Below are 20,034 nucleotides of genomic sequence, written 5' to 3'. Positions count from 1 at the left end.
TGATATAATATTAGTACTTAACTAATTGTTGAATGAATGAATAAACCCATTCTATGGTTAATTGGCAGCAAGATTAACAATCTCCACATAACATATAGGAATAGTAGCTGTGTCTTTCTCTGCTTTGAAAAGTGCCTTTTTCTACAGCTAATAATATGAGAATATTTAACATAAAAGTAAGTCATAAAAAGGTAACATAGAGTACTCAATGTTTATGCAAGCACAAGTGGAGTCTTGTAGTGTACAAAAAGCTAAACTGATATTTAACATGATTATTTGAAAGAAGAACTACACAATAAATCTTTAAACTTGTAAATTTCAAGCCTTCTTGTTTAGTGAAATTCTCTGGTGATAGGAATAAACTCCTCTAGGCTTAAACCTTCAAAATCAGAATTGAATCCTCTTTTTTGTCTACACTTCATTCGATCATTGTTCAAGGACTTCTACAAAGCTCCGAATTTGTCCATTCCATCTGGGTAATTCTCATTCCTACTGCCCTAGTACCACTTTGGCCTATGGCCTAGTCTTCCCGTTTTTAATCTTCTTTACAGTACTTCTTGCACATGCCTGTCAGGTTAACTTTCTTAAAGCACATCTCTGATTACAGAATCTCAGAATATATGATTGTAAAATATTTTCTAAGGCTAAAATGGTTCTATAATGCTTCTTGGAAACAATGGAACTATAAACAGAAGTCCAGAATATTTACTAAGTCCATTTCCTCAATTTCTGGTTTTGAAATTAAAATCAAGAAGAACAAGTTGCAGATTAAGTATCTCTTATCTAAAATGCATGGGACCATAAGTATTTCAAATTTTCGGATTAGGGACACCCAAGTTATAACCATTAGTCTGTATTGCAGTTAATTCTTAAACTTGAGTCTGAATCGAAATTCCCTGGAGGTTCTGTTAAAACACAGGTTGTAAGTTCCATTCCCAGAGTTTCCGGCTCCGAGGTATGGAATGGGTCCTGAGAATCTGTATCCGTAACAAGTTCCCAGGTGATGTTGAGACTATTGGTTTGAGGAACACACTTTGAGAACCAGAAATGTCAGGCAACCATGTTCTTTTACACAATGTTTATTGGGGAACGGTTACAAACAGATACTTTAGAACTAATCACTGCTTAATCCGACTGGTGTTTTTAACAAGTCTTGGCCAAACATAGTGGCTCATTCTGTAATCCCAACACTTTGGGAGGCCGAGGCAGACTGATCACAAGGTCAAGAGATCGAGACCATCCTGCCCAAAATGGTGAAACCCTGTCTCTACTAAAAATACAAAAATTAGCTAGGCATGATGGTGCATGCCTGTAGTCTCAGCTACTTGGGAGGTTGAGGCAGGAGAATCACTTGAACCCAGAAGGCGAAGGTTGCAGTGAGCCGAGACTGCACCACCACTGCACTCCAGCCTGGCAACAGAGCAAGACTCCGTCTCAGAAAAAAAAGGAAAAGTCTTAGTCTTTTGCCATTAAGTATTGCAAATGCAATTAATTAACCATTAATTGTCCTGAAACGCAAACAGTATAGAAAAAAATCCTGAAGTCACAGCCATCTATTTTGGAAATATAGTAGAAATTATTACTGGGGGTAAAGGCTACATATGTATCTTCCTCATTATGTACATAATCATTAACAGTAATTTGCATTTTCAAAGGATATGTAGCATTCTGAAACTAAGAAGCTAGGGGAAAAAAAGTATACTATTAATATATAAGATGAGGAAGCAATTATATTTCCCCTTCAGAGAAGAGTAACTTTTAATTCAGTTACTAAATTATAAAATTCATTGTAAAAAGATGGACAAAGGACCTCATGTTTTGGGAGGAGGAAAAAACATACAAACATAAATTTAAAAGCAGTGTGCTGAATGCAACAAGAAATCATCAAGAGAAAGAAGCACTGGTGGATATTTATAAGTACAAGAAAGCCTCCCTGAAAAAAGTTGCCCCAGCTCTAATCCCAGCACTTTGGGAGGCCAAGGCAGGCAGGTCACCTGAGGTCAGGAGTTCAAGACCAGTCTGACCTACTTGGTGAAACCTGGTCTCTACTAAAAATACAAAAATTAGCTGGGCGTGGTGGCACACACCTGTAATCCCAGCTACTCAGGAAGCTGAGGCATGAGAGTCACCTGAACCTGGGAGGAGGAGGCTGCATTACACCAAGATCATGCCAGTGCATTCCAGCCTGGACAACAGAGCAAAACCGTTTCAAAAAAATAAATAAATACACACACACACACACACACACACACACACACACGTATATGTACATATATACAAACATATATATAAATTACAAATTAATAAAAAAGAAAGAAATCAGTATGTATCAGGTTGTCAATGGAGAGATATGCTGAACTAACAGGGATTAAGCCTTGCTGGTTTATTAGAACATCAACTTGCAGTTCGACAGCACTGGTATGTAAAAAAGAACAGGGTTGGGGAGTCAAGGATACAGAAGATGATCTGTGCCACTTCATGAAGAATGTGCTCTGCCATATTTAAACGCATGCATTTGATCCTGTAAACCAGCAGTTTGGAACTGTGTGGACCAATACAAACATTTAATTGACATAGTTTGTCAACTTTTCATTCGGCCAACTATGAACATCAAAAAATGTTTTGATTACTATTTAATGTGGTAATTATTAGTCAAAAAGTAAATACATGAATACCTGAATAACAAAATAAAAATAAAAACTCTTAGAGTTTAGAACTTATTTTTCTTACCCTAAGAGCTCATTAATATTTTCTAAGAAAAATCAACACTAGTTCCCACAGCAGGATCGATGTAACGAAGTGCCATGCGTGATTTCAAGCAGTGGAGGGACATCATTAGATTATTTTTTAAAGAGATAACTTCTATCAACAGCATGAATTTTAAAACTAGAAGCAACCCAAACTAGAGGACCCTGTTAAAAATTTATTCCTGACGACCAGGCAAAAAAGGGATAGGGCTGAAATCCGGGCAGCACTGATGGGAACAGAGAAATGACAAACAGGGACAATGTTTATGAGGCAGAACCAAGAGTGGCTGGTAACTAGCTCGGAAGGGAGAAAAAGGAAGAGTGATTCTAGCTTGGGCGGCAAAGTTTCTTCATATATAACAACAAAAATACTTGTTTTCAAACGGGAGAAATCAGGTCTGGTGGAGAGTAGAGAGATCAGTGCTGGGCAGGCTGAAATTGAAGTGGCTGTGGGGAATTCTGTGTGGACACCCATGTCTGCAGGATAACAAGCTGAGGAACCAACATACAGAAGGTGCTAAGGCTATGAGTACAAACAACATTATCGAGTGCGAGTGTAAAAAGAGGACTCAATGACTTCAGTCCTTCCCCCAGTAGATATTTACTGGGCTCCTGCTATAAGCCAGCCACTCTTCTAGGTGCTGTGAGCACACAGGGAGCACAGAGCAGTGAGCACAAAGAGTCCTTGCCCCCCCACAGAAAGAGGAGCACCACTGGCCTTACATTTTGAAGGGATTCCTCTGCTTTGTTGAGAATGGACTGCCGAAGGGCAAGAGCAGAGGCAAGGAGAGAGGGGTAGAGACAATTATCTCTGCTAGAAATGGTGGGGGCTTGGATCAAGGTGGTACAGAAAGAAACTGTTAAAAGGGCAACAAAACTGTGAGCATATTTTGAAGGTAGAGTTGAGAGGATCTGCTAATGAATGGATGTGAAGTTTGAGTAAAATAAAGCTGTAAAGTATTACCTACAAGATCTCAGGTCTGACAAACTGGAATGTTGCCGCTGTCCTTTACTGAGAATGGGAAGATCCAGGAGAAGGCTGGGAGGACTAAAGGAAAGCTTAATTTTGAATTCATTCAAACTGAGATTCCTAGTTGATATCTAAACGAATATACAAGTAAATAGAAATATGAGTCCAGAGTTCAGAAGAAGAGTCCAGGGTGGAGGTAGAAATCAAGATTGGAGGCCTAGAGATCATCATTTGAGGGGAAAATAATGCAGGGACATTAGCTGAAACTAGGAAGGAACAGTGGGGAAGGAAGAAATAGAAAGAGGGACCAGGCATGGTGGCTCAGGCCTACAACCTCAGCACTCTGAAAGGCTGACAAGGGAGGACTGCTTGAAGCCATGACTTCCAGACAAGCCTGGGCAACATAGTGAGACCTTGTCGTCACAAAATATAAGTAAAATTAGCTGGGTTTACTGGCATGTGCCTGCGGTCCCAACTTCTCAGGGAGCTGAGGTGGGAAGATTGCCTGAGACTGGGAGATGGAGGCTGCAAGTGAGCTGTGATGGTGCCACTGCACTCTAGCCTGGGCAATAGAGTGAGACCCTATCTCCAAAAAGAAAAAAAAAAAGGAGAAATAGAAACAGGAGTGGGTGGCCAAAGGAAAGAAGAGAAACAGGAGTGGGTGCCCTCACAGAAACAGGAGACTGCGTCAATGACCAAGTGATCAACCCATTCAAATATGTTAAAAAGTGAAATTAAGTACAAGTTTGGCAATACCCTCAAGTAAGACCAATAAAACCTATTTCTCTGAAACAGGAAAAGCAGAAAGAAAGATTAGTAAGGAGTGAGACAATTACATATGTGTGTACAAGAAGCTAAAAGGGTAACTTCTGGTGGCCTCCATTTTCTCTGTGATAAAGGAGAAAAGGTCACCAGTAACAGAGACCTTTGAGGGTATCCAGATGAAGTCTGAGAAAGAGGAAAAATGTTTTTTTAATTCCTGCTGAAAGCCAAGAAAAAGAGACTGAAAAATATCAAAAACATTTGTTTGTAAAATTTGTAGTGACACAAAATATGTACTCATTTATTCTTTCACTCAGCATCCATCTATATTTAATACCTACTATGTGCCAGGCACCATTCTCGATTCTGAGGCAAGAGGAAAGGACGAGACAGGCAAGGCCCCTGTCTTATCCTGAGCTTCTATTTTGGTCTGAGAAGACAGACATAAATAAGTACACAGCTAGATACACGGCAAACAGCATTAAGTGCCATGAAGAAAATCCTTTGGCTTTGAATGAGTTGGGTGGGATGAATACTTGGAGATGACTTCTTAAGTCACCTGCATGGTTATGTGACTGAGGGTCAGCTGCTGAGGCCTGATGCCAGAGCAGAGGACTAGGAGGAATGAGTCATCACAAAGACTGAGGGCAAGTGCAGCCAGATGCTGTGAGGGCCATGGAGAGAGACAACGAAAGCAGCTCTCAGACTGCCAATGGTGGCAGGTGAGGCCAGAAGAGCCACAGGGTACAATGCCAGGTGAGCACATCAGGTTTTAGGAACACCCCTATCTCAATGTATTTGAATATTGCCCGCAAATCATTAATTAGATGACAAAAATACTATTTAAAAAGATGTGCCTCTGTCTACACTGTTAGGAAGCACAAATACTTGAAGAACCATCAAGAATTGGGATAAAAATGTAAACGAAGTAACTAAACAGGATTCAAGCTATATAGGCTTTTGGAAACACATCTTTTGTAATATCACCTACGTTCACTATTGTTTCTAGAATATTATGATTTGCTCTAACAAACTTGAAACTTCCATAGTAAACACAGGAATTACCTTATCGATATCCTCCTCTTCGTCTTCCTCTTCTTCCTCTTCTGAAAAGTCAAGAAGTTTCTTTGCTAGCAATGGATGCCACTGAAGACACTTTCGTTTTGGTCTTTTTCCAGCCCCTTCTCCTTCTGCTGAATGATCCTTATTTCTATTACTGCCTTTCATTACTGTGACCTGTAGTAGGAAGAAAGAGACAAACAGGGAGACAGAGACACTGAGTAAATCAAAGTAGATTTGATTAAAATTAGTTTATTTAGCTCCCTTAGCATTAATTAGATTATAATATTAATGACTAAACTATCTATCTGCTCATTTACTAGTCTCAGTGAGAATCCAAAATACAAAATGAAACATTCATTTTAGTGGGCTAAATTGAGCTAATAAAATTTGCCTTTTGTGAAATCTACTTCCTTCCACTCCATAGCTTCAGTAAGCTTAAGGATGTTACCAGTCACCTTCCCTTGTGTTTATTTAGTCGGGGAAGTGTTTCTCAGTTTCTCATCAGAGTAACATGAAGGATGCCTCCCAAAAGAGTTGACGAATTCACAGGGGTTCCCCCAGGCATTCTCTGATGGCTGTTTTACTACAACAATTTACATGAATTTTACATTCTACATCTTGTTAAATATGTGCTTATAATATTACTAAATAAAATGAATACTCTGTAAGAATCCAATGTTTTAGGTTTATGCAGTTGGCTAAGCTAAGAAATGGCCAAGCTATGAACATGACAAAATATTTTAGAAACCTAAAATTCTGAATTAGTTTTCAATGATGTAAAAAAAAAAAAAAGTTCTTCTCCATCATAAAAGCAACACATATTTCTATTAAACAGGGGAACTCAGCATAAACATGAGGTTTGCCTTCCCCATCACGCCCCGCACCATGGTCCACAGGTAACTTGCATGTTAGTTTCTTGTATGTTTTCTCACAAATTCTTTTCTGATGTTACTTCTCTTTCATTCGTTCATTCAAAGTAATGTTAAAATACAGATTATTGTCATCAAAAAACTCAAACAATAAAATTAAATGCCATCAATTTAAATGGTTCATGGATGCTGACAATACAGACACAAGTACAGTTGTTAGAATCACCAGGTAGTAGCCTATTTGCTCAGCATATGTTTGCACTGGTCCAAATGCCTGAGAAGCGGTATCATTAAACTTTTAACGCCATGTTAAAACAGAAACTGGGATTGATGAATACATAATATAAAGATTCATCTAGTTCTCAAGCCATTCAGAGAATATGGTATAGGCAAATTTACCTGTCCTGCTTGTTTCTGAATTTTGGGTCAAGCCTAGTCATCCTTACTGCAAAAAAAAAAAAAAAAAAAAAAATACCAATGTTTTCTCCTAGAACTTGTACAGCTTCAGCTTAAACATTTAAATATTTGATCAATCTGGAATTCATTTTGATAAAAGAAGTGAAGTAAGGATCTAGCTTACTCTTTTTTAAAAAACAGCTAGCCAACTATACCAATATCATTTATTAAATAATCAACCTTTTCAGTATTCCATTTATCCTACATTAAATTATCACATGTATATGAGTCTATTTCTGGATTCCCTTCTGTTAATAACCTCCCTCTAACTGCTTGTCTACCTTTGACCAATTTCAATGTCCTTAGGGACTATATCATTCTACATCTTTTTAAATACACAAATATATCAATAAACACAGCCATTTAAAAAATTTAAGCTGCATATATCATACTCTTCTATCTAGGTCAATACATGTTGATTGTTCTCATTTTAAAGTAACTGTGTAATAGTCTAAAATACAAAAGTATCACAATTTACTGAGTCTAATATTGATAAAGAGATTATTTCTTGTGCTACAACAAAACCCCTCATTTTAATAAATAATGTTCTAGAAAATCTTCATTTTTAATAAAAGTTCTCATTAATTTATTAAAAGTTATGTCCAGTCAAGAAAAAGAAACGAGGAAAAGAAAAATATGTTCCTATGGCTTTCTTAGCAAGAAACTCATGCCAGAATATCTGAAGCAATTACATGACTTGTGTGGCTAACTAAAGAATATAAGAAGTTATTGAAAACTAAATGGAATTAGGTATCTGATGTGCTCTTAATAAGAGAAGAAAGATATCGTGTGAATTGATAGACCACTTAACAATTCCCATCTACCTACAAATAAAAGTTGGCACAAGCCACCCAGTTTCCAGAAGTGCCAGTGCTACGCAGAGAGAAGAGGAAATGGTCATTTCTGTGGCACATCAGTCACTTCAGGATGAGCTGCCTGAGTGGTAGTTTGCCCACTTGAGGGTTCAGTATTTTCAACAGTAAAGTAAATCAGTGGGAAACTGCAGGTAAGGCCGCTTCTATCAACTGTAGAGAGTAAAGTGATGGCCAATGCCTGGAGAAAAACATACCTTCGGTCCCAAGAATTTTGAATTACATTGTTATTTAATTATGTGTGAATGTATATATGTATATTATGTGTGTATATGTGTGGACCTTTGTGTATATACATATAACTTCAACGTTCAAAGAGAAAACAGGATCTCAAGACTCAAATTAATGAGGGGTATATGTGGCTTCCATCTGGGTTCAAAATAATCGCATTTAGTCCTCCCTCACTTCTAATTCTTTCCACGTAGCTCACATACCACTTTGGAGAAAATGTCTTTTCTGATACTCCAGAAATTAATCTTTCTCACCCAGAAATATATTAGAAAGACTTTACATTGCTAATGCACTTACCACATTTTCCCTTGAATTATAATCATTTGGCTACATCATACCTCCACTGCCAGGCCTTTTAATGGTCCAAGACTATACTTATATGCTCAGAAACATCCTGGCACATCAGATCCTCAAGATCAGTTAGTTGTGAGGATTGTCACAAACAATGACACAAACTCCTTTGCCAAATTGTAATGATGATTCACTATATTCTCTAGGACAGCTTCAAGATTAACTATAATTTCTTATACTTTCCTGAATTCAGATATTCTTTTCTAAGTGGGGAAGCAAGGGAATTGAAAACCGTGCACAACTCAGACACACAGAGCAAGGTGGCATGTGATGTCTGAGAACCACCAGATGCACAGGCTCGGGGAGCAATCAGGCTGGCAACCCCCAGGCACGGGGCCTGCAACACTGTAGGTACATTTTTAGCATGTACAAAAGATGAGTAAAAGAGAAAGTGAATTGGAAATGGCACACTGCAAATGAAATAATCGAGAAACGTGTCCTGTAATTGATCTAACAACCATGAAATCCCTCAAGGTATAAACTGGGCACTTTAATAATTTATAGTCACCTAATACCTTCCTACTTCCCTATATCCATCTATTTTCAAACTATTGAAGGAAGGCAAACCAGTGAATGGAAATGACGATCCTGATTATGATTCAGAAGTAATGAGAAAGCAGGAGAGAAAAATTTTAAAAACATGAAAAAAGTGGGAAAGACAAGGGCAAAGAAGGCATACTTTTGAGACAATGTTATCACTCATCTGACTTCCACGATGAGGAGGAGGTAAAATTGCTAATTTTTGAAGTGACAGAGGACTAATCTTTTAATTATTTTGCCACTAAAAAGCCCACACATTTTAAAGTTTGGTTTCTTGTTCTTAGAAAAAGAGCTAATTAACAATCCATATGCAGTAAATGAAACCATTGTTGGACTTTATTCAAAAGGGATGATTCTTCCATTCTGCACTGCAACTCTAGAATAATTGAAATCAGGTTTTTAACTATCAACGGACTCTGTACCTTAAAGGCTAAATATCATCAAATTATGATGCGGAGACTGTCAAATGATGATATAAAGCCCCTCCCAACATTTACCTTGTGAAAACAAACCAACCCATGTCTGTCCCCTGTGTCCCCTTTCTATGGCAGGATAAGTGACCCTAAATAGACATTCACTGTACCGAATCCAATGTAAATTGACAAATTAGGAAAAACTTCATTTAACTATATTCTCCAAATGTAACAAGCCCAGGCTGGGAGCAGTGGCTCATGCCTGTAATCCCAGCACTTTGAGAGGCTAAGGCGGGTGGATCACGAGGTCACGAAACCAACTCCATCCTGGTCATCATGATGAAACCCCATCTCTGCTGAAAACACAAAATCAGCTGGGCAGGGTGGCACGTGCCTGTAGTCCCAGCTACTTGGGAGGCTGAGGCAGGAGAACTGCTTGAATCCAAGAAGTGGAGTTTGCAGTAAGCCAAGATTGTGCTACTGCACTCCACCCTGGTGACACAGAGAGACACCATCTCAAAAATAAAAATAAAAAAATGTATCAAGCCCATTCACGAAGACCTTTATTGAGGTCAGAAAAAAGAATAAAGACTGTAGAAGGAAACAGTACAAAGCAAATGCCATATTTATTAAAAGAAAGAAAAAAGGACACTGAAGGCTGGCAGGCCTCCTTTAGAATCCTGCCTCTACCACAAACTACTTGTTGGAAAGTTAGTATCTGTGCTGACCTTTTCTCATGGTAAAACTAAATAATAATAGCTCTACTGTGAGAACACCCAGCACAGTGTCTAGAAGATTCTTGTTCACTGCTGGTATATCCCCCCTTTATTCACAGGCTTTCTAGACTGGGGAGCATGGGTTTACCAGGCAGTATCTGCTCCCTTAAACTAATCCTAAGATGCTATCAAAAGGGGGCACAGATGTCTCCCACTTGCTAGTGGTCCATATAATATAATCTGCAGCCTCAGAAACTGAAAAATAAAGATGGAGAGTTTCCTTTCCTTTGTCTGAATGATACGCAGTCAGAAACAGTGCCTTGGCACGGTCATAAATTTTGTGAATAAGATCCTGTCTATTGTCCTGTCTCACAATTTAGGCAATCAGTTACACTTTAATCTTAAAACATTCGCATACATTAAACTGTGTTACAGTGGTATTTTAAACTGCTTCCTAAAAGTCTAATGAAATTCCACTCAATCCTGGTCACTGAAACTCATACCCAGTGAAATGGGAGAGTGTGGAAGGCCCATTAAATACCACTGCTAGACAGCTGCATATTCTAACCACAAACAGGGCCTTTTCTGGTCCAGTGAAGACTACAAAACTTCACAGCCTTTTCCAGTCTATGGAGAAGAGGAAAAACCAGCCCAAAGACACTGTAACATAGTGGAAACTCTAGTACTTCCACACAAATTGGACCCACCTGCTTTCATTCTTTCTAAAGATTCCTGGGACTTTCAAGTCACACCTTGCTTTCAATCTTTCAATGGGTCCTGCTGCCACAGAAGACAGCAAATACTCCAAATCGGAAGGCTTCCTCTTTCTGACCTTAAAAGTCTCCCGTGTTCTCTTAAAGTCCTTCTCATCTTCCAAGACCCAGGTCAAATACCTCTTATCTGAAAGCCCTAAGTCAAAGCCTATCACTCTGCCAAGAGCTTTCATTGTACTTGACTTTGTTAGTTCAAGCACTTACCATAGTGAGTTTTGAGAACTCCCCTGCACCCCGCTTTGATTGAAATGTGTCCTCCAAAGTTAATCCCCAGTGCAACAGTGTTGGGAGGCAGGGCCCAATAAGAGACGATGAGGTGATGGGGGCTCTGCCTGCATGAATGGAGTAAAGTGATGTGGGACTGAATCAGTCATCACCAGCGTGGGTTTGTTATTAAAGCAAGTTTGGCCCCCTCTTACTTCCCACCCTCCCCTTCTCTTCTGCCACGGAATGATGAAGAACAAAAGCCTTCCCAAATATTGGCTGCATGCTCTTGTACTTCCCAGCCTCCAGAACTGTGAGCCAATAACATTTTTTCCATTATAAATTACCCAGTTTGTGGTATTGTTATAACATCATAAAATGGACTAAGGCAGCCCCACGTGTCACAAAAGGTTGTGGCCTTCAGAGTGCAGGTACCATTGCCACGTTTTCTGTCTCAGTGCCTAGCACGAAGCCCACCACACAGTAGTTTCTGAAATGGTACTTACTGGCTTATAATTTCCTCATCTAACAGTTAACCACATACAACTTCTCAGAATGGCAAGCCGCTAAATTTTTTAAAAATTCTAACATGCAACTAACATATATTAAATACTGAATTGCTACTTATTTCTCATTTAATCCTCACAAAAACACTCTGCTGCAGTCACTATGATGACTTCCATTTGAAGAAACAGGGTTAAGTAACTCGCCCAAGGTAACACAGCAAGCAGAGGAGCTGGGTCTGGACCCAGGAAACCTAGCTCCAACAGCCCAAACGCTTACTTGGGAAAAACAGCTCTAATATAAAGTTCTTCAATCTGCTAACTCTCTAAGTATTTCCCGTAGAACACACAGCTCATAGGCCATGAAAATACCAAAAGGAAGCATGAAGGGGCTAGTAAGGGAATACTGCTTTTCATGGCAGAAAAGCAAATATACATCTCTGACTATGCCAAGTGACAATTAAATTAGATTAACTCTAAAACTCTTTGAAGATAAAAGCCCTACAAGTGCTAATCATTATTATTTATTGTAATTCTAATGACAATTCTAAACTGTAGACAGATTACATGAAAAATATCTCATTCAATAAAGTAATACTCTCATTTTAGAAGCAATTTACTCACTATTCATGCAAAAAGTGTCTTTAAATATGCTCCTTATTGAAAAGCAGTAGCTCTTCAAGTTGAAACTAACTCTGTCAAGATGTTATCAATATGCTCTTCATGAATAATAATAAGGCACCCACTATTCAAAGAAGGGCTTAGCCATACCGGCAGTTCTGGTCCCTCTGCCTTTAACTCATAAAGAAATATGTATTTTTAAGATCTCTAATACCTACAGTCCATGACACTTAGCTTTGGGATGGCTTAACATGGTTCTCAAATGGAATGCTGCTCTAGGCAACAAACAGAGACAAAAGCTACCTTGAAAGAGATAAGGCACCCAAAGAGGTGACTTGAGGAAAAGCTATACACAGAGAGAAGTCAGCAACCAGCTAGGACATGTTCCCCACCACACCTTCCAAAAATGCAACCTTCTGTTTTCCTAGAATTTTTTTGGAGGTGTTTACATTGTTAATCAAAAGCCACCAAATTCCTATTTTTCAACAGACCTAACAAAAAAGTATTTTCTCTTTTAGTTTATAAATTCACAAAGGCTTTTATTATATGTACTTATTATATGGCTAGGACATAATGATCATATTGACAAGAAGCTGAAATACAGGAGGATAAGCTCATGTGTGTCTCTTCCTCCTTTACTCTCAATGCAGCCCAACACATATTTATTGATCACCCGCTGAGCCATGCTCTGTAAGGGTTAAGTGTCCAGCCTTACCTCCCATTCAACTCACCTCCTGCCGGGCTGGTGTCCGCCCTGCTCTCCACACCGGCCACATGCTTCTGCGTAGTCCTTTCTCGGCTCTCCCAGGCCTGCATACCGTCCCCCACACCCCCATTCTCCCTCTCTATGCAAGGCCTCTCTGAACTTCCATTTCTAAAGAGCTGTGTTTGCCTCAGCTCATGTCTCTCTCCTTTCTGAGCACCTTTTTCGATCACTGCAACACTTAATGGCTGTGCCATAATTTTTGACACTTGATTGTACGACAATTATCATTTTCCTGTACAATGTATGTATAATGATTTCATGTCAATTCCTCCCACAGAGACCCTTGAGGGTAATGAACATGCCAGATGCTTTTTTTGGATCTGTCAGAGCAAAGATCTCTGTGCTAGACAGGGAATAGATGTTCAGTGAATATGTGGAGAATTGAACATAGAAACAATACTTTTCTGCTTTCTTATTATGCCTTTCTTTATGTTGTTTTGCTACAAGGCAGAAGGGACATAAGGCTTGAAAAGAAATATGCAGAGAAGAAGAAATAAGAAGCCAGGAAAGGTTGTTTGGAAGGGAAAGGGAGAAAAGAAACAAGTAAATTGACAAGGCAATGTAATAAATAGAATAAAATCAAAGTCACTTCCAAACAGCTGTCTAAAACATGCTCCTTTATTCCCTTCTCTGGTTATTTGTCAATAACGTTCCTTATTCTCTCAAAATAGAGTACTACTGTACCTTCAGCTCACTGGCTCTCTTACACTTTCACAGATGGTCCAGTAACAAACCCTAACTGCAAACTTCCCAACCATTTTCCTTCTCAGGTCTATCCCCAGGTTTCTGGCTGCCCCTGTTTCTGACCTTACCACAAAAGTTTTCAATTTCAGGTTGCTCTTAAGTGCTTTTTTCCTTGTCCTTTACTTTTATCCTTTTCACTTGCCTTATTCAGTTACATAGTCAATGCCACAGTGCCCCTTATAAATTCTGTTTCTCAGCTCCTACTGATGATGTGAGTGAGGATAAATGATGACAATGCTAGCTAGACATACATAATGCTTCCTACGCACCAGAGCTAGAGATTATATTTATTAACTCTTAACTTATGATAAGCCTAAGAGGTAGGTACTATTATCCCCTTTTTTACAGATGAGAAAACTGAGGCAAAGATAACATTCAGCTTATAAATTAACGAAGGCTTTCCTATATCCATTTGTCACATGGGTAGAACGTAAGTATCACATTGGCAAGAAATGGAAGCACGGGAAGACAAGCTCATGGAGTCTCCATATTTACTGTCAGTGCAGTTGAATACATATTTACTGATTACTTGGTGAGCTGTGAATGATGTTTATAAATCACACAACTAGCATGTAATTGGTGAAGCGAGTACTTGAACTCAGGAGGTCTGAGTTCAGAGTCTGGTTTTTGACCACTATATAATATTGCTTCATCATCATAAATTTTATTGAACATTTGCTACATGCTGAACACTTTACCAGAATTAATTTCGTTAATCCTTAATACAACTCTAGGTGGAAGATAAGACAATGAATACATTTTAAGTATAAAGCAAGAAGGACAAACCTTAAGCAGCATGCCCAAGGCCACTCTGCCAGCACATGATGAGGCAAGGATTGAAATCAAGGTCTTCCGCTCCGTAGAGCCTCAGCTTTCAATCATGTCCCCATACTGCCCTCGCCCACTACCCACAATCCCTGTTACTCTAAGAAAAATATCTTTGCTTCCTGGTTAAACTTGCAGGAAGGTGTTAACTTTCCTGGACCCTCCCAACTTCTCATCTTGCCTACCAATTTCAAAATTTCTTTTCTTCTTCTGTTTTCTTTCAAAGGTAAAGATATAGGGTCAAATCCTTCCCTCACCTTACCCCAAATCTCTATGCTTCCCTCCTGTTATCCTGAGCCATTAGTCTTTCGGTTACTTTGATGAACTGTCAATAGTTAATTCTGTTCCTTCAGTCTATGCACAATCTCAAGTTTAAAAATCTCCCTGGATTCTTACCCTCCTTTAGCTAGTCATCTCTCTTTGAACAAACTGGCCTCTAGCCCTCAGGCTACAGGACTGCCTCACATAACTAGGACCCAAGAACCAGCCTTCTCAGCACTGTCATTTGTTCACAGCCCCCACGCCCCATGATGTGCTTTACTAAGTGACCTGGTTCCTAATATTCTTGCTTCTAAACCTCAGGATTAGTTTCCTGGAAAGAACTTAAAACTTGTTCTAACTTCGCTATCACCTCTGGCTTCTCTACCTCACTATGATTAGAGAAAATACAAGAAAAATCTTGTCTGGGCCAGGCCTCTGCCTCCACCATACCCTTGTGGAGTTCTCAGAGCCTGGGGAATAGAAACTAGACATCCCTTCTCTTTACATAAACATCTGGAAAGCATATCTTTCTTTACAACTTGCTTTCCATAAGCTGAAATCACTGCAGTTAACTGCTTATCCTGACATCTAATCTCCCAAAGATCTATCCCTTCTACCTCTTACAAGAGTTCACTCCTCTCCAGCCCCACTAGGCTGGTTCAGTTGTCTGACCCTCTTACCCATAGCTCTGCTAACTTTAATTCTCCATACAGCAAATATCTGCTCATGTCCTTCTCCTAAAGGGAGTCTCTTTAATAGTCCCTCAATGTACTAAGGAAAAACTCCAGACTCCTTCCTTCACATAAACATGTAAGATTCTTCCTGACCTAGTCCAGCTTGCCTTTACAGCTGAAGTTTGCTCCATTCTCACTCAATGTTCTACCCATATTGAGCCACACCATCACCTGCAGTTTGCCGTGCACTCCTGCCTCCTGGAACCTGACTGCTGTTTCATTCCAGTGGAACTCTCATCCCTGCTTCAGGGTTTAGCTTGAATCTCACTTCATGCCCCTTCTGGTCCTTTCAAGTCTGAGAAAGGGGTCTCCACAGCACCTTACACAATAGGCTACATTGAAATGACCTCTTTCCTTCTTTATGTCACACTGAACTGTGACAGGGAACAGGGGCTGCACCATGTTCACCATGATGGATCTCCAGGGCCTGACGCAGAGCCGGGCACACTGCAGGCAAATAAATACTTGGTGAATGAGTGAGTTCTAGGACTGTTCCCTGAAGTCCATTCCTCTTGCTCCTAGTCCTTCCCTTGTTCACTCTCTTTCTTTTCTACTGCATCCTTGCCACACCCTGCTCTGTGACTTTCCATTTCAGAAATTCCTAAGTTACTCAAATAGCATACTCCAACTGCCAAACTAAAACACCTAGTGATTGTATTTACTTAGAACCAGTTTTTATGCAACAGATCCGAAGAGAGAAAAAATGACTCTCTATTTGTAATTTTGACATGTCATGTGGTCCCAGCTATTTAGGAGGCTGAGGTGGGAGAATATGGAGCCCAGGAGCCAGGAGGTAGAGGCTACAGTGAATTGTGATCGTGCCAATGTACTTCAGCCTGGGTAACAGAGTGAGACTTCCTCAAAAAAAAAAAAAAATTAACCAAAGCAAGAATATAAAGAACTGGTTTTAATATGACCCGAACTTCCTTCCTCTAATTTTCTTCTCAATGCACAGTCCAAAAATATTGTAAACCAATACCCACAAGATATACTTTTACTCAGAGTATTTTCCTTACAGCCCAATTTACGTAAGTTCTGCTCCCTCTGCTGGCCAAATTTTATCATCTAGCATCCTATTTAAATACAAAGGTAATGCTTTCTAATACCAAAAAAAGCTCCTCTGCAAAATAATCATTACCATATAAGCCTAGGAAATCACTTAAGAAGCTCTTTTACATCATTAAGTCACTGTGTTTGTTGATTTTAGGGAGAGGTAACCATCCACATGTTGGGTTAGACCCAGGACTTAACAAATTTAATATCATTTTTCCCCTAAGCAAGATTCTGAATGCTGCTAACAACCGTTTCTCATTAATTTAGTCCACTGCTACTTGGAATCTTCAATGTACTTTGTGATAAATGTCCAGCCAAGCCTTTCCATATTCACACAATGGCATTATGTTGGTGGGGTGAGGGGAGGGGGGACCAAGATGGAGACAATGCTTTCATTTAGTAATTTATCAGGCCACAAGAGTTAGTGGCAGAATATAGGAACAACGACAGGACTATATGCTACCAGTAAGCCCATGATGCTTTTAATTTTTTTCAAAGATAGATTATAATATGATAATAAAGTCATTGTTGTGACATATTTCTGTTTTATTTTTTATGATAAAGCACTTTATAAGATATAACTTGAACATTTCATTAGTAAGTTCCGAATATATTTTCTTATACAAAAAGCTAGGACTGCCATTAAAAACTCCTAGGCTACCTTACTGGCTGCTTTCCAATTACGTACCACTTTATAACTTATAAAGCATTTACTGAACATATTTATTGAATATTGTAAAATCCCATAAAATGAGTATAATTATGCCCATTTTACAGCTGAGTGAGAGAAGCCTCAGAGAGATTTATGTAATCTTTATAATGTCATTAAGGAGCAAACTAGAAACACAGCCTACAAAGGCTCTGGACCTTCCACAGAGGTACTTTCTTCTATCTGATTCTATCACTGATTTTAGTTTTTAATCAATATATTTACTTTGGGAGGAGAAGTAATTCCATTTTAAAAGCCTTGTTAGTATTTCATTCATCTCAGTATTTACGTTAGAGGAATCCCAAACTTCCATTTGTACCTCAAAACACTCTTCCGCATAGATTTAATCACACTGAATACACTGAGGGAAGGAGGGAATCGGAACAGCACATGTCTGTGATGCAATGTACTTGTATTTTGTAAATATTGATGTCGCAGCTCTTAAAGTACTCTCAGAAGTCGTTATGACTGACAGCCCGTGAGTGCTGCATCTTTCAAAACAAATATGCTTTCCTGATGGAGAGCACATGCATCTCCATCTAATTTTTCTGAGAGGCAGAGGTGGAACAAACATTTCTTAACATTTTAACTAAATTCAGCATTCTGCACTGAACACAATAGGCAGGTTACATCTTAATAGATATTATGAAAGCTTGTCATTTCCATAAGCAACACAGCATGTAAGGAAAGGGAACTCTACAAACCTCCCCTATAATCTCAGAGTAGCATACAACTTCCTGTGTTTATTGCAAATATTTTTAAGTATAAGCAAAAATTCAAAAGACATTTTGTACCAAAAAAGGTCTTCACAAATGTCCGAGAATTGCTAGATTAAAAAAAAAAAATGTACTATTAGATGGCTTAACAATAAAAGTAAATTTAGGCAAAAGTTTGACAAAGAACCAAGTGGAGTAAATAAAATATACTGATCACCCTGATTCAAGGGGGAAAAAAAATAAAGAAAACCTGTCATTGTCTGCTGTGTACCAAAAATCACAATCTACCACCAAACATCAGACATGTTTTATATCTTATTACAGCTTCTCTCAAACCTAAAGGGAAGGCTCACTGAGGAGTCAAAAAAGAATTCTGCTTGCTGAGTTCTCCCAGCCATTTGCTTTGATGATTGCTAAAAATCTGTACTAAAAGGTGGGCAAATTCTTTCTCTAGCTCTTATCTAACTCCTCTAGGGAGACCTGATGCCAAATCAACCTTTTGAGGACCTATTCATGAACTAGCATTAAGAGAGATGACAGTGGTTATAAAATATGAGTTGAAACAATAAAGAACCTGTTGGTGAGATAAAAACCTATATAATAATGAAACCACTTGGGAACTAGACAGCAGGTAACAGAGTGCAACAAATGTGGTCAGAACCATCAGGAAATAGATAACATATAATACTATAACATTCTTGGCACTGGACACTTGGCAATTATAAAAGCCGTTGGAGAAATCAGACAATTCTCTTTACTTCCTCTGATGATTCCAATTTGCCCCATTATTAACCCTTTAACTAATGGCTAAATTTATCCACACTGCCAAACACACCGTCAAGAATGAATCCCAGGTTCCCCCAAGAGCTTCCTGCCACTGTAAACTTTGCTAACTGTGACCTGGATTCTCTTACTTTGGGCATCAACAATACACTGAGAAAAGTCTGAAAATAACTGCTCAGTTATTTGTTGTGCTATTATTTAGGACCGGGGTAGGTCCAGGAACTTTCCAAGGGACATGATTGCTCAAAATAACCCAGGTGACTGGCCATTTCTGGAATCTCAGGCTTGACCTAGGAAGAACTAGCTGGCCCTTTATAGAAAAAGAATGCTGCAGGGAGAACAGAATTGGAATTTTGTTGGCATTCATACAGAAATGGTCAAAGACAATCTGGGAACAGATGTAAAATATACATAACATTTTGTACTTTTTTTTTTTTTCCTTAGTTTTGCTCTTGTCTCCCAGGCTGGAGATTAGTGGTACGATCTCGGCTAACTGCAACCTCAGCCTCCTGGGTTCAAGTGATTTTCCTGCCTCAGCCTCCCGAGTAACTGAGATCACCATGCCCAGCTAATTTTTGTATTTTTAGTAGAGACAAGGTTTCACCATGTTGGCCAAGCTGGTCTTGAACTTCTTACCCCAGGTGATTCACCCACCTAGGGCTCCCAAAGTGCTGGGATTACAGGCATTGGCCACCATGCCCGGCCCACTTGGCACTTTTCATATTCATTTTCTGTTGCTTGTAGAGTACTTTTTTGCATAGTGAACTATGGGACCGATAATGGTATTAGACAGAGTGAAAATGACCAGTGTCTAGTCCTGGCTTTCACATCACAAAAGGAAAAACAGATCCAATGTCAGGCCAGGTCAAGGACAAAATTAGCAACTGATGAAGTTGAAAAACTGTGGAAGTTCTTCAAGCATTCAGAAAGTTGGGCTAGATGACCATGAAGGCCTGTTATTACCACTGTATGCTATGATTTTACCTCCTTATCTCCAGCAGGGGCCAGGCTGTCCTGCAGTCCCCACTGCCCTGTCCATAAGTTCTCCATTCCCCTCTCTGAATTCTCTACCAGAAAAATAAAGACGCAATAAATAGGCTTTGCAGGCCTTCACCTAGCCTGTACAGTTGTTAAAACAACAGCAACAACAACAAACACAACAAAACTTAACTGTATAGATGGGTCTTAAGAAAAACTGGGGCTGGGCGTGGTGGCTCACGCCTGTAATCCCAGCACTTTGGGAGGCCGAGGCGGGTGGATCACGAGGTCAAGAGATCGAGACCATCCTGCTCAACATGGTGAAACCCCATCTCTACTAAAAATACAAAAACTTAGCTGGGCATGGTGGTGCAT

General features: G+C 39.3%; 1 protein-coding gene across 10 annotated transcripts in view; it reads right to left on the bottom strand.

The window, feature by feature from the left end:
- BBX (BBX high mobility group box domain containing) overlaps positions 1 to 20,034 on the bottom strand; it is a 166,723-nt gene that overhangs the window by 103,047 nt on the left and 43,642 nt on the right. For 7 of the 10 annotated variants that reach the window (XM_035274362.3, XM_035274363.3, XM_035274364.3 and 4 more), the window contains exons 1-2: positions 12,822 to 13,007; positions 5,545 to 5,715 (exon numbers count right to left, since the gene is read on the bottom strand). In XM_035274362.3, the coding sequence (XP_035130253.2) occupies positions 5,545 to 5,715; positions 12,822 to 12,926 (276 nt within the window). In that variant the 5' untranslated portion in view covers positions 12,927 to 13,007. Of the gene's footprint in view, positions 1 to 5,544; positions 5,716 to 6,809; positions 6,856 to 12,821; positions 13,008 to 20,034 lie in introns of those variants that run through there. The other 3 variants (XM_035274366.3, XM_078352267.1, XM_078352268.1) reach the window with 2 other exon arrangements.

Source organism: Callithrix jacchus, chromosome 15 (genome assembly GCF_049354715.1).
Source record: "Callithrix jacchus isolate 240 chromosome 15, calJac240_pri, whole genome shotgun sequence".
In the NCBI taxonomy this organism is placed as follows: domain Eukaryota; kingdom Metazoa; phylum Chordata; class Mammalia; order Primates; family Cebidae; genus Callithrix; species Callithrix jacchus.
Note: the sequence above shows the minus strand (reverse complement) of the source record. Positions and strands in the feature narration are given on the sequence as shown.